General features: G+C 33.1%; 2 protein-coding genes and 1 non-coding gene across 4 annotated transcripts; all 3 read left to right on the top strand.

Moving 5' to 3' along the window:
* The first annotated feature begins 1,610 nt into the window (after window positions 1–1,610).
* TRNAW-CCA (transfer RNA tryptophan (anticodon CCA)) lies at window positions 1,611–1,682 on the top strand. The gene has a single exon. It is a non-coding gene; the product is annotated as a tRNA-Trp (tRNA).
* Window positions 1,681–4,084, top strand: LOC133037209 (pentatricopeptide repeat-containing protein At4g39620, chloroplastic). The gene is made up of 2 exons (XM_061114085.1): window positions 1,681–2,272; window positions 2,698–4,084. Exons 1-2 carry the CDS (start codon window positions 1,928–1,930, stop codon window positions 3,802–3,804), a joined length of 1,452 nt encoding a protein of 483 aa, XP_060970068.1. The 5' UTR covers window positions 1,681–1,927; the 3' UTR covers window positions 3,805–4,084.
* A 1,769-nt stretch (window positions 4,085–5,853) lies between these two features.
* LOC133037210 (replication protein A 32 kDa subunit A) lies at window positions 5,854–9,065 on the top strand. Of its 2 annotated transcripts, none has more exons than XM_061114086.1 (10): window positions 5,854–6,144; window positions 6,448–6,558; window positions 6,646–6,743; window positions 7,039–7,080; window positions 7,173–7,250; window positions 7,875–7,953; window positions 8,068–8,169; window positions 8,255–8,334; window positions 8,519–8,587; window positions 8,723–9,065. In XM_061114086.1, exons 1-10 carry the CDS (start codon window positions 6,040–6,042, stop codon window positions 8,799–8,801), a joined length of 843 nt encoding a protein of 280 aa, XP_060970069.1. In that variant the 5' UTR covers window positions 5,854–6,039; the 3' UTR covers window positions 8,802–9,065. The 2 variants fall into 2 exon arrangements, with proteins under 2 accessions (XP_060970069.1, XP_060970070.1); XM_061114087.1 differs by having other exon boundaries at window positions 5,857–6,144; window positions 8,071–8,169.
* The last annotated feature ends 3,436 nt before the right edge of the window (window positions 9,066–12,501 follow it).

Below are 12,501 nucleotides of genomic sequence, written 5' to 3'. Positions count from 1 at the left end.
TTTGAAGTTTTCAATCATATAAGTTCTCCATTAACATATAAGTTTTTGAAGATAAGAGTGGTTTTTTTATTATGATTTTCTAGAATTGAGCTTGCAAATATAGACTCTATTGCATCTGGTGTTGAGACTGTGTAGAAGAAGGTTAGTTTTTTTTTACTTTTTTTATTTTTGGTTTTTTTATATTTTTAGTGTTGTTTTACGCTTGTTCGTCATGATTTATTTATTTGATATCGATTTCACTATTCTTGCTCCATCTCGCCAGAATTAATAATTATTTTTTGGATTTTCTCGTGTTGATGTGGTGGTTTTGTCCGTAAATGTGAAAGATGGAGGCTATAAATACATTTTTTCTTCCTTTTTTATGATTGTTTTTGTGGTTTTTTATTCTTCTTCTTCTCCTATAAATACATTTGACGAGCTCAGTGAAAAAAGAATTTTGAGGTGTGTGGTTCTTTTATGTTTTTCTAAGTGGTTATATCTACTTCATTATTTACATTTGTTTTTGTGTTGTTTTAGATTTATTTTAGTAGTTTTTTTATTCTGATTTTTCATGACTGGGCTTGTAAATATAGTCGCTACTGTATATGTCTGTGGGTGTGGAAGATGAAGGCCTCTTTTTTTTTTTTTGTGTTTACAGCATAAAAGAAAAAAAAAAGGCAGTATAAATGTAATTTCTGCTGTGTGGCAATAAAATCGTAAACGTTTACCCAAAATCTAGTATTTTTGTAAAATTCTTTTTTTTTTTTATCTTTTAAATATATAGATATATCATATAAGTAACAACTATTGATAGAAATTATGTATAGATTAAATATGGGGCGGATAGTATCATATCTCCGTACTCGTCCTGACACTACTTTTGGATATTGAAATCATCTCCCATAACCACTTCATTACCCATGAAGTCAAAAAATTCCCGCCCGATTAAAGGCGGATCTTCACGAGTATCCATCCTCGTGGATGAAATTTCCATATCTAATAATAAATACTTTAAAAGAAATTGATTTAAAAACATTAAATAAAAAACTTTTAGGTGATTCTACAATACACCCCCTTAAAAGGGATGTACTGATGCACCCTTAACTTGTTTCGGCATCTAGAAGAATTTTTTAGTCTAATTTTTATTCAAATTCATGTATGTTATAGCTATTTAAGATATCCCACAAAATTTTAAAAAATTCGGAATAATTTACAATATAGAAAAAAAATGTTCAAACAGTCTATTTTACAGGCGTATAAAATAAAATAGTCACGCGTGCAACACATTGTTTGAACATAGTTTTCGGTGTGTTAAACTTTTCCAAATTTTTTAAAACTTTGTAGAATGTCTTAAATAACTATAAGGTACGTGAACATGAGAAAAAGTTTGACCAAAAAATTATTTCGGATGCTAAAACAGATAAGGATCTATCAATATATCCATTTTAAGGGGGTGCATTGTAGAATTTTCTAAAACTTTTTTAAGAAATAACGAAAAAAATACAGCAGAAAATTAACATTAAAAACAAATCCAAAATACAATAATGTAAAATAATAAATTTCTAAGAAAATATATAATTATTCACTTACTTAGAATAAATATTAACTAGAGCTAGAATCTTTCAACAAGTGGATCCGTGGCGCAATGGTAGCGCGTCTGACTCCAGATCAGAAGGTTGCGTGTTCGATTCACGTCGGGTTCAAAGTCCCACCACTTGAATACTTTTTTCCTCCTCCTGAGAAAATGAGGGTATTTTCGTCATTTGATTCCCAAACTCTTATCTCTTTGCTCTACGGCGGCCTCAGAAGTCAGAACTCAAAAAACTTAGAAGCCTAAAGTTATTTACCCATTTACCCTCAAATCCACTTCGAATTTACCAAACCCACCACTATGCACTTCTTCTATCTGAACTTCCAACTATAGCTACCCACACCCATTAACGCCATAATGTCCCTAAGCTTTTCACAATCTCTTCAACCTTCCAATTTCCCCTTCACCCATTCTTACGCTCAGAATTACAGCTTCTCCCAGTTATGGTTTCCAAGCACCTCTCTTCCGGACAGACCCATATCGACAATCTCGTGCGTATCGACTCGACCCAGAAGAAAAGCCACCGTAAGAAACGATAACTCGGAGACTTTGGAGTTGGTTCGCATACTCATCAGGAGTTTCAGTGACAAGGAGCCATTGGTGAAGACGCTTAACAAGTATGTCAAAATTGTTAGAACGGAACACTGTTTTCTTCTTTTTGAAGAACTTGGGAAGAGCGATAAGTGGCTTCAGTGCCTTGAGGTTTGATTATCTTATCTTCTTACCATTCCTTTGAGCCTTTGTGTATGTATGTAGTTGAGTATAGCTTTACATTTGATGTCAATAGATATAAAGTGGAATAGCACATTTTTATTACCTGAAATATACTGTTGATTTTAATGAGCTTCGAAGAGTGGATTCATTGCCTTGAGGTTTCATCATCTTATCTTTATACTTTTTTTCTGTTCTTTTTCTCAGTGATCCTTTAGAAGAAGTTTTAGCTTGTGGGGTTCTGATAAATGTTGAATTTAAGTAATAATGTCTATGTAGTTGTGTGTATTTTTATCATTTTGAAAGAAAATAAAAACATAGTTGAATTTATGCTGTTATGGTTTCTGGTTATTAGTCTGGAAGTTTTAGGAAGGAAATATAGTTAATGGCTTGACTTAATCATCCTGGCAATTCAGGTGTTTAGATGGATGCAGAAACAGCGATGGTATATAGCTGATAATGGTGTGTATTCGAAACTTATATCAGTTATGGGAAGAAAAGGGCAAACGAGAATGGCCATGTGGCTCTTCTCCGAGATGCGAAACAGCGGCTGCAGGCCTGATACTTCTGTTTACAACTCTGTGATAACAGCCCATCTCCACTCCAGGGACAAATCAAAGGCTTTGGCGAAAGCTATTGGCTATTTTGAGAAGATGAAAGGTATGGAAAGGTGTCAACCCAACATTGTCACATACAACATTCTTTTGAGAGCTTTTGCTCAATCTCGAAAGGTGCAGCAAGTTAATGCCTTGTTTAAAGATCTTGATGAGAGCATTGTTTCCCCTGATATCTACACCTACAACGGTGTGATGGATGCATATGGGAAAAATGGGATGATCAGAGAAATGGAATCTGTTCTAGCTATGATGAAAAGCAATCAGACCAAACCTGATATAATCACATTTAACTTACTTATCGATTCGTATGGGAAGAAACAGGAATTTGAGAAGATGGATCAGGTGTTTAAGAGCTTACTGCGCTCCAGGGAAAGCCCAACATTGCCTACATTCAATTCAATGATCATAAACTATGGAAAGGCACGCCAATTGGAAAAGGCAGAAGATGTATATGCGAAGATGACTGATATGAAGTACACGCCGAGTTTCATCACATATGAGAGTCTTATAATGATGTATGGGCTGTGTGACTGTGTTTCCCGGGCTCAGGAAATCTTTGACAAGTTGTGTGAATCTAAGAAGGAGATTAAGCCTTCAACATTGAATGCGATGCTCGATGTTTATTGCATGAATGGCTTGCCAACAGAAGCTCATAAGCTTTTTGAGAGTGCAAAGAGTAAAGGCGTTGCCCCAAACGCGTCTACATATAAGCTTCTTTACAAAGCTTACACTAAAGCCAACATGAAGGAGCTTGTGGAGAACCTGTTGAAGCATATGGAGAGAGATGGCATTGTTCCTAATAAGAGGTTCTTCTTAGACGCATTAGGAGCATTTTTCTCTTCAAAACCAATATCAGGCTCTACAAATTCCACAGCTGCAGAGACAGAGAAAGATGTAAAAGCTTAAGTTTTTCATTTACGAGGATGGATTAGTTTATTCTTTAAACAGTTATTATTGCATTAACATTGGATTGAGAGGAAATTCTGCAAATTCATGGGGGCAGTAGAGAGATACATACGTACTGGTAGTCTGGTACCATCTCTTTAGTTTTTCAGTGCCCTGCCTATGTACTTGCTTTTAGTACTTGTTTGTTATTATCATGTAAATAGTTTGATCCATCTAATTCTTATTACATATATTATGCCATATAGATTTAGCTTAATATATACAGCATTGTTATCTTCAATTTTAAGGCTTATTTATGGTTTTATCTATGATATACTCGACACCTTGAGATGAGAGATATTCAATGTACAATGGTGCATGATTGATTATTTGATTAGAAATTTCAAGTGAAGAAAAACTTTTATCTATGGAGGTGTCTTTGGAAGGCGATATATCAGTACATAATAATTTGGATGGTAACGTAATGTTACTTTTAAACAAACTTGTAAGTCTCTAAATTGACTGAATGATGAGAAAGTGAGTAGGAATGATAATTATACCCACGGGTACTTCTCCCTTGGGGCGGGGGGTCGAATTTCGAGGGCAGATATAGGTTTAAATGTTCATACTTGAGAGTCGAGGCAGGGGAATAGATACCCGCCCCGATATAATATATATATTTAAATTTTAAAATCTTAACTATTACAATTAAAATAACTACATGCTTTAGGTTTTTTATTGATTACATTAATAAGACATTTTAATTTTTATGAAAATACATGCAGTGATACATATTAATAATCACACTTAACTGCTCAAAAAAATGACACTTAATTACTTATTTTTTATTGCCAGTTTTGTATTTATTAATTTCATATATTATACACACTATTTCACTTATATTTGTTTTTTTTTAATGAGTTTTTTATGATATTTTTTAAATTTTATTTGAGATATTATTTTTTTAAGAAAAAATATAAATGTAACGGGTATCCGATAGAAATCTTTCCCTCGTTGGGTAATTCTCCCTCTGTTCCCGCTTTAATTTAAATGAGTATTGGGGTGGGTATGGTGATTTAGAAAGTAGATATAGGGGTAAGGGAACAATCCCCGTCCCCGCCTTGTTTACATCCCTAAAAGTGAGCATTTTATTTTAATGTAATTATAAAGAATTATGGAAAGAAATATGAAATTATTACATAGAAAATATAAATTGACACTTTATTTATGAAAATACTTTCATAAAGTATGGATAATATTTATACTTTTTATGTGATTTTAATTACCAAAATAACTCTTACACTATCACTTACACAATCAGACGATAGTTGCATGGTGGTTGCTGCGTGGTTGCATCATACGAAACAGACGATGGTTGTAGGGTGGTTGGCCGAAGGTTGCATTAGACGAAGATTTCAATCAGACGAAATAACTGTTAGCAAAATATTTATGCAACTGTTATGAAACATTAAAAACTAACAATGTTTCCATGTATGTAACTCTATCTGCATGTCTCTTTATGGTTTAATATGAACAAATTCACTATTAAAAATTTAAACAACAAAAATACACCAGGATAAATATTTTACTACAGTAGTGATGAAACTTTTTTTGGATTATACTTCAGTTGAATTGTTTGGGAACTCCAGTTCAACTTTGTGAGATCTGCCTTTCATGGATCTGAAAATTGAAGTCAGGACATTAGTTTTATGCAAATTAAACGGGATTTCCAGTTGAATTTTATTCTCGTAGTAGTTTTTCTACACTTTTTTTTTTCATGAATTTGAAACAGCCCATGTTTTGATTGATTCTAATCGTCTTCTCAAGTAAAGTCGCCGGAATTAACAGTGGTTCTCTTTCTGGTTGAATTTTCGTTTCGGTTGCGTTGGGTTGCTGCGTGATTGCGCAATAGTTGCTTGATAGTTGCGTAGGAAGCATGGGGTTGAATGTGTATGTAAGTGGTATTTGTGTAATTTTTTTATATAGACTGTATATTTATTTATTTGACCAGTTGTAAGTTATTGTTATTTTTTTTTTTGGTTAAAATTGAAAAAACCCTTTAATTTATTAGTAAGTTGCAAATAACTCCCCCACATCCTTTTGTTATTTTTCCTAGCGCGGGAGAAATTCCAATTTGAGCGGGAAAACTATGTGCATTTCTCCATCATATTACTGAAACTTTCAGAACACCCCTTAGTTTATCAGAGACTATCTTATTTATTTTTCTTAGCTACCTTAGGGTTTTCAAATTCAAACATGTTCTCCGCCACCCAGTCCGACAATCCCTCTCCCTTCTCCGGCGGTGGCTTCATGTCCTCACAGTCATCTCAGTTGGCCGATGCTGGTCCCTCTCCGGCAAAGGTTCGTAATTCCATATTTTACTACCTTCTTTCAATATTGCCTAATGAATCTTCTGTTTGTGGATTTCGATAGAGTTGGGGAAGGAAATCCTGTAAAATAATGGAGATGACCTAATCTTATATTGTCTCAATTTTCAAAGATCTAGATTAGATAGCTCGATTTTTTTTATTTATTTTTTTTTTCTTTTCTAAGTTGTTCAACTTCAAGGTTGATATATAAGTGTGTTTTTTTTTTTTTGGGTATGATTTTTGTATGATCTCTTCACAGCTTGATTTTATATTCCTCTTTCCGTTGCTGTTACAGAGTCGTGATAGTCACGGGTTGATTCCAGTGACTGTGAAGCAGATTAGTGAGGCTCATCATTCTGGTGATGAAAAATCGAATTTTGTGATCAATGGTGTTGAAGCTGCGAATGTACAACCTATCCTTTGCTGTTTTCAAATGCTTTTGGTTTTGTAATCCATCATTTTATGGAAATTTTGACATGATCTAATGCTTTAGGTTACTCTAGTTGGAATGGTCTCTGACAAAACTGAAAGAAATACCGATGTCAGTCTTTTTCTAGACGATGGAACAGGACGAATCAAATGCAGAAGATGGTACTTTCTTTCTTTGTTTCTTTTTATCTCTTTTAATATTCAAACTCAATTTGTACAATAAGGATCGTTAAAAAATTGATAAGGGATCTAATCTGTGCAAGCCCGATTTCATGAACTAAACAAATGCTTCCAAATTCCAATATGTAAAGCAAACCATTTACACAGATTTATGTTGTAAAAGACGAGACATAATAATTAATACTTACACTATTTGAACGGCTAGATTTAATGTTCCATCTACAATCTATATTGTTTATAAATAGTTTAATTAATTAGTATGTGTTTGTATTATCAGGGTGAATGAGAACTTTGATGCAAAGGAAATGGAAGGAATTGAGTAAGTTTCAACCACTTTTCTGAATAATACATGCTGATACTTAATTATGGAAAACTTCTGATCTGTTTGTTTCTTTATCTTCGTTTGTTCAGGAATGGCATGTATGTACGAGTTAATGGGCACGTGAAAATATTTCAAGGTACCCGACAATTGGTTGCCTTCTCTGTGAGGTATGGATTGATTGGCTCTTAGTACAGTGTTCTTTTGGGCATATGATTGTTTTTAATAGGAACAACTGTAATCTTATTATCTTGTTATTATGAATTGTGATACGCTTCATATTTTATTTTCTAATTTTGGGAAACCTTATCCTTGCATTGGCTATTAGAACAATTTAGTGTCCATTGTTTCAAGTATGGCCTATCGTTGATAGTTCATAGAAAACAAATATAAGTGTAATGGAAGCAAGAGTTTTGAGCTAGAGTAGGGTCATGCTTCTGTAACCTATGTTCCTTTCTCTGCGCATTGATGAATTGTCAGATATGTAATGTCACTGTCTATTGTGAGAAATGTTCAGTTCTGTAAATACCATTTCCAAATATGTGGAAGAAATTTTAAAAAGTCTTTTGTATGTTAATGCGTGCAAAAGCTCAAATATTTATTGAAATAAGTATTATATCTTGGAATGGAGTGATGGTTATGTGAATTTTGACACTACTTTTAATGTTGTAAATAAACTTTGTGTGGTCCTTACTATTTCTTCTGTGAATCGTACTTTCTTTTTCATCTTTTTTATGTATATTTGAAGTTGAACAGGTGAATTTGAAAATAATCAGTTGTTTCATGTGTTTCAGGCCTGTGTCAAACTTCGATGAAGTTTCATTCCACTTTATTGAATGCATACACAATTACTTGCAGAGTTCCAAGTCTCGGGTAAATATAATTTCTGACATTTCATTTTGAATATGTCAATGTGTTATCTTGATGGCGAATATGCAAATCTTACAACTATTCTTTATGTGTTGATGTTTGTTATGCTTATTGAAGCAGCCAGGAAATGCTGATACTCAGCCTCAGTCTGCAGACTCTGCCTTTAGCACTCCTGTGAAAAGTGTAGCAAATGGATTTCAGATAGCACCATCCAGTCAGGTCTGAGTTCATGCTAACCAGATTTCTTTTCAGAATGTGGTTTTTGATGGGTAGGTTTGACATGTTTGTGTTTTTTTCCTTGCAGTTATCTGGGCAAATTAGTTTTGATGCACAAAAGGGTTGCGATCAGTTAGTACTTGACTATCTGCAGCTGCCTTCAAGCATGTGAGTTGTGCACTAAGATTGTCTTTGTATCATGCTTTTTTTTTTTTTGTTCTTTACCAATGTCACCCTTTTCATTTTTCTGATGTTGTGAATTCTGATATTGTAAGCTACAACAATTCTTGTCACAATTTTGAATTTTCTCATTCCAACTTGTAATCACTTGTTTGCCTAATCTTGATTGCAGTGGGAAGGAAAAGGGGATACATAGAGATGAACTTTCCCAACAGCTTAAGATTCCTGTGGATAAAATTATGTACTCATTCTCACCTGTGCCTATATATTTACACATATATATAACTATAAACATGTTTAGAGCAATGTATGGTTCTTCATGCAGTTTGTGACCAATCTAATGTTTCTCAAATCACATTTTTGTTAATTTTGCCAGGGAATCTATTAGATCTCTTGAAGATGAAGGATTGATATATTCAACTATTGATGAATTTCACTTCAAATCAGCTGCGTAGTGTTGGTTTATCTTCTGCTTGGAGTACCTATCTATCAGAGTCTCATTACTTACTGTACATTTCGTTCCCTCTTCATAGGAAATCTCTGGAGTTCTTAATTATTAGGACGATCTAATTCTAATGGTAGAGTTTCGTTACAATGGAACATATTATATGCTCTGTTTTGGTGAACTTAATGTTGTAGTGCATTGTAAAATGTTTTCTACGTTCCATCCTTCTCCTGAGATTTGCAGTGCACCAAAGTTAGTTTGATTCGGTTATAAATATCTTAGTTCTTTCCTTTTAATTGAAGCTAATGACTACACAAATACTAGTACGAAAGCATATGGTCAAAGATGTTAAAAGTGTTAATGATTGGTTATTGAATGAATGGCTTCCCAAAACAAGCTCATGTGCTTTATGAGATTGCAAAAAGTAAGGGCTTTAGCCCAAGTTCATCTACATATATGCTTTTTTAAAAAGTTTACACTAAAGTCAATTATATTTTGAATCCAATCTAGTGTGTAATAGTTATTTTAAAGGGGAAGTTAGGAATGCACATTTTTCTCATGGGGGTGGGGCTCGTGGGGACTTGTTCCTAATGGGGCAAGGATTCTCTGTCTAAATGGGGAACGAGGTAGGGACGGGGATTAAATTTTGTCTCCGAATGTTAAACGGGGCAGGGACGGGGATGACACTTCCTGTCCTAACGGGGACCCGTTTAATTTATTAGTTTTTTTTATTAATATTTTATATTTTATATATGCGTTTGTATTTTTTTTAGTATATTAATATCATTTTTATAATTTTTGAATTTGTGTTTTTGTATAATAATTACTATATTGAATAGTAAATAATATGTAATATTTTATCTTTTATGTAATTTAATAATTTTATACATTTAAATTTTTAAAATAAATTTTATTTTTACAATAGGGGATTCTCCGCTCCATTAGGGGATTCCTCGCCCCGTCCTCGATAGGGAATAAGCGGGGATGGGGCGGGGATGGGAATTAAAATCCTTAACGGAGATGGGGACGGGAAGAGCACTCCTCGCTAATTCGCCGCCCTGTGTGCATCCCTAGGAGAATTACTCCATATACTATTTGTTTAACTTTTTTTTTTTTTTCAAATTTACGGTTAGGGTTTCTAAAGTGGTTGCAGCGCTAGTTGCAATAGGGGTTTTTATACGATTTTTTGTTACAATTTAGGTTGCAGTGCTAGTTGCAATGGGGATTTCTATGTAGAATTCTGTATAAATGCAAAAAAACTGTTTTGAAGTGTAAAAATAAAAAAGCCTATATTTTAAATTGATTATTTTTTAATATTAAATGATTTAATATTTATTATAATATATATTTTTCTTGCATCACTAAAATTAATTAAATGTTAAAAATTAAATATTAATTTTAAATTTAACAACAAAATAAATCAAATTATTATTGTTCTATATCTTTAATAACAAATTCAAATGTACAGTTCTCTATTTAAGAATAATCTCTAATTTGTTATAAAAAATTAAGTCCTAATTTAGACCAATTATAAATAAGAATAACTTCTAAATTGTAATTAGTTATACACTTTTTAAGTCTTGTATTAATAAAGTATACCTCTATATAAGAATGTAAGAGCATAGAGATGTTCATTCTCAAGATTTTTCATGCCAAGAGCAATGTGATTTGTAGCTCCTATATCAGCATACCATTCTTGATCAATCGCATAGTCAGGGAGCATCGATGATGAGTAAGCTTGATGTTCTTCAGAGTCATCAAATTCTGTCAAGAAGGCACGGGAATCACCAATTTTTGGGGTAACAAACCCTTTGTCAAATCTGTAATGGCACACAGCAGCAGTGTGACCAAGTTTATGACAGACTTGACAGATTAATCATGGTGTTGTGGAGGCACCTCTACCAAAGGTTCTGGGTGGAGCTTGATTATTATTGTATTGTTGGTTTGATCCTCTTCCTGATGCAAGATAATGATTTGGAACACCATTTCCAGGTCTTGCAGGGCCAACAACAAGATTTGCTGAGATTTTATTGCTGGAGTCAACAATAGTGTAATATCTTTCTAATCTGCTCTCATGAGTTAGTAACAAAGATTGAATAGATTCAAAGGAAACATCATCAACAAGAGTATATGCACAACTACAAGGTCGAATTTAGGGCCTAGCCCATTGAGTATATGCATGATTAAATCATTTTCGTCCATAGGAGTGCCAACAACAGAAAGAGAATCAGCAAGAATCTTTACCTTGTCAAGGTAGTCAGAAATGGAAAGATTGCCATTCTGAATTGTGGAGAGTTGAGATTTAATCTGTAGAATGCGAGCTTTCGATTGACTGGCACATCTCTGTACCAGTGCGCGCCAAGCAGAGTACGAGCTTTGAAATTGTGCTAGAGATCCAAGAACAGATTCTGACATTGACGAGCGAAGCCAACTGAGTAGGAGCTGATCTTTACGCTTCCAGATGGTGAATTCAAGATTGGTTTGGCCATTAAGCAATCCCTCAAGTGGAGATACACCTCCAAGAAGTATATCATCGAGACCATGGCTGATTACGGTGGGTATTACTTGAGATTTCCACGCAAAGAAATTGGATCGATCCAATTTAACAGTGAGAGACGAGTGAAGAGAATTTTGGAACGGATTCCATGGAGGATTGGCCGGAGCAGGGGCAGCGGTGGTGGGTGCTTGAGCTGAAGAGCGTGGTGGATTTTTAGGGTGATGGGGATCCATGAGAGACGGTAGTCAAGGGTAATCCGATACCATGTAAGGCTTATCTATGCTAAAGAATCTGACAGAATTCAATCTATGAGATTGCAATTTAAGACTAGCAAAAGCTGCTCAGCCTTGGAAAAAGATTTCATTTATATAGATGGAGATACAAAGAAGAAGAAGAAGAACAGAGTAACAGAAAAAACTAAAATTTGTTACAAAAACTGTTACAACGATATTAACTAACTGATCAGTTGGATGTAGAGATAGTGTTGGTTGTATCAAAGAATAATTATATTTTAACGAAATATATACATATATTTTGTAAATTTATTTACGTAAAATTAATAATTTTATTTCAAATTGTAGTACATGTGTAAACATTATAATTACTCTAAAATAATTCTATTATGATATAGTATTAATGATTATTTATTGTTATTATTGTTATATTGATATTTTTTAGTATTTTAATTTTTTTTCTAGTGTAACATTCTTAAATAGAGATTCTACTGTATTAGCAAAATATAACAAATTCTAAAAAAGATAAAAAAAAAATTATGTAGAAATAAAAGTTTGGTTAGTATGTTTCTTATATACTAGAAGAGAGTTACGTAGCGAGCCACGTAAATATTAGTTTTATTTTAAGTTCTAGGGGTTTTTGTTTAAGAATTTAGTGACTAATTGTAAATTATGTTATAAACGATATGTTTTATAAAACTAATTGTTAAGAATGTCATAATTGTGTATATAAACCTATCATATACACATTGTTATTCAAATGTTTTATGTTATAAACGATTTTTTTTATATAGAGTTTAAATTTTATATTGATGATTCTAATTTAGGGTGGGTATTGGTGTAGTTTTTTTAATTTTAAAAAAGATTGTTTAATTTTTTGGGTTTAATTATTGGATTTAAACGTTTAAAAAAAAGATTGTTTAATTTTTTGGTTTAAAAAAAAAATCGTGTAAGCCTAATATTTTAATCGTGTAACAATA

The sequence above is a fragment of the Cannabis sativa genome, chromosome 4 (assembly GCF_029168945.1).
Source record: "Cannabis sativa cultivar Pink pepper isolate KNU-18-1 chromosome 4, ASM2916894v1, whole genome shotgun sequence".
Taxonomy (NCBI): Eukaryota; Viridiplantae; Streptophyta; class Magnoliopsida; order Rosales; family Cannabaceae; genus Cannabis; species Cannabis sativa.
The sequence above is the reverse complement of the archived record's forward strand: the minus strand, read 5'-3'. Positions and strand labels throughout refer to the sequence as shown.

What these genes read in the sequence shown, in the direction of transcription:
- LOC133037209 (XM_061114085.1), top strand. Translation starts at nt 1,928, where the DNA reads ATGTCCCTAAGCTTTTCACAATCTCTTCAACCTTCCAATTTCCCCTTC. An exon ending in AGTGGCTTCAGTGCCTTGAG is followed by an intron (nt 2,273 to 2,697) that starts GTTTGATTATCT and finishes CTGGCAATTCAG; the next exon opens with GTGTTTAGATGGATGCAGAA.
- LOC133037210 (XM_061114086.1), top strand. Translation starts at nt 6,040, where the DNA reads ATGTTCTCCGCCACCCAGTCCGACAATCCCTCTCCCTTCTCCGGCGGT. An exon ending in TGCAGAGTTCCAAGTCTCGG is followed by an intron (nt 7,954 to 8,067) that starts GTAAATATAATT and finishes TGCTTATTGAAG; the next exon opens with CAGCCAGGAAATGCTGATAC. An exon ending in CTGCAGCTGCCTTCAAGCAT is followed by an intron (nt 8,335 to 8,518) that starts GTGAGTTGTGCA and finishes TCTTGATTGCAG; the next exon opens with TGGGAAGGAAAAGGGGATAC.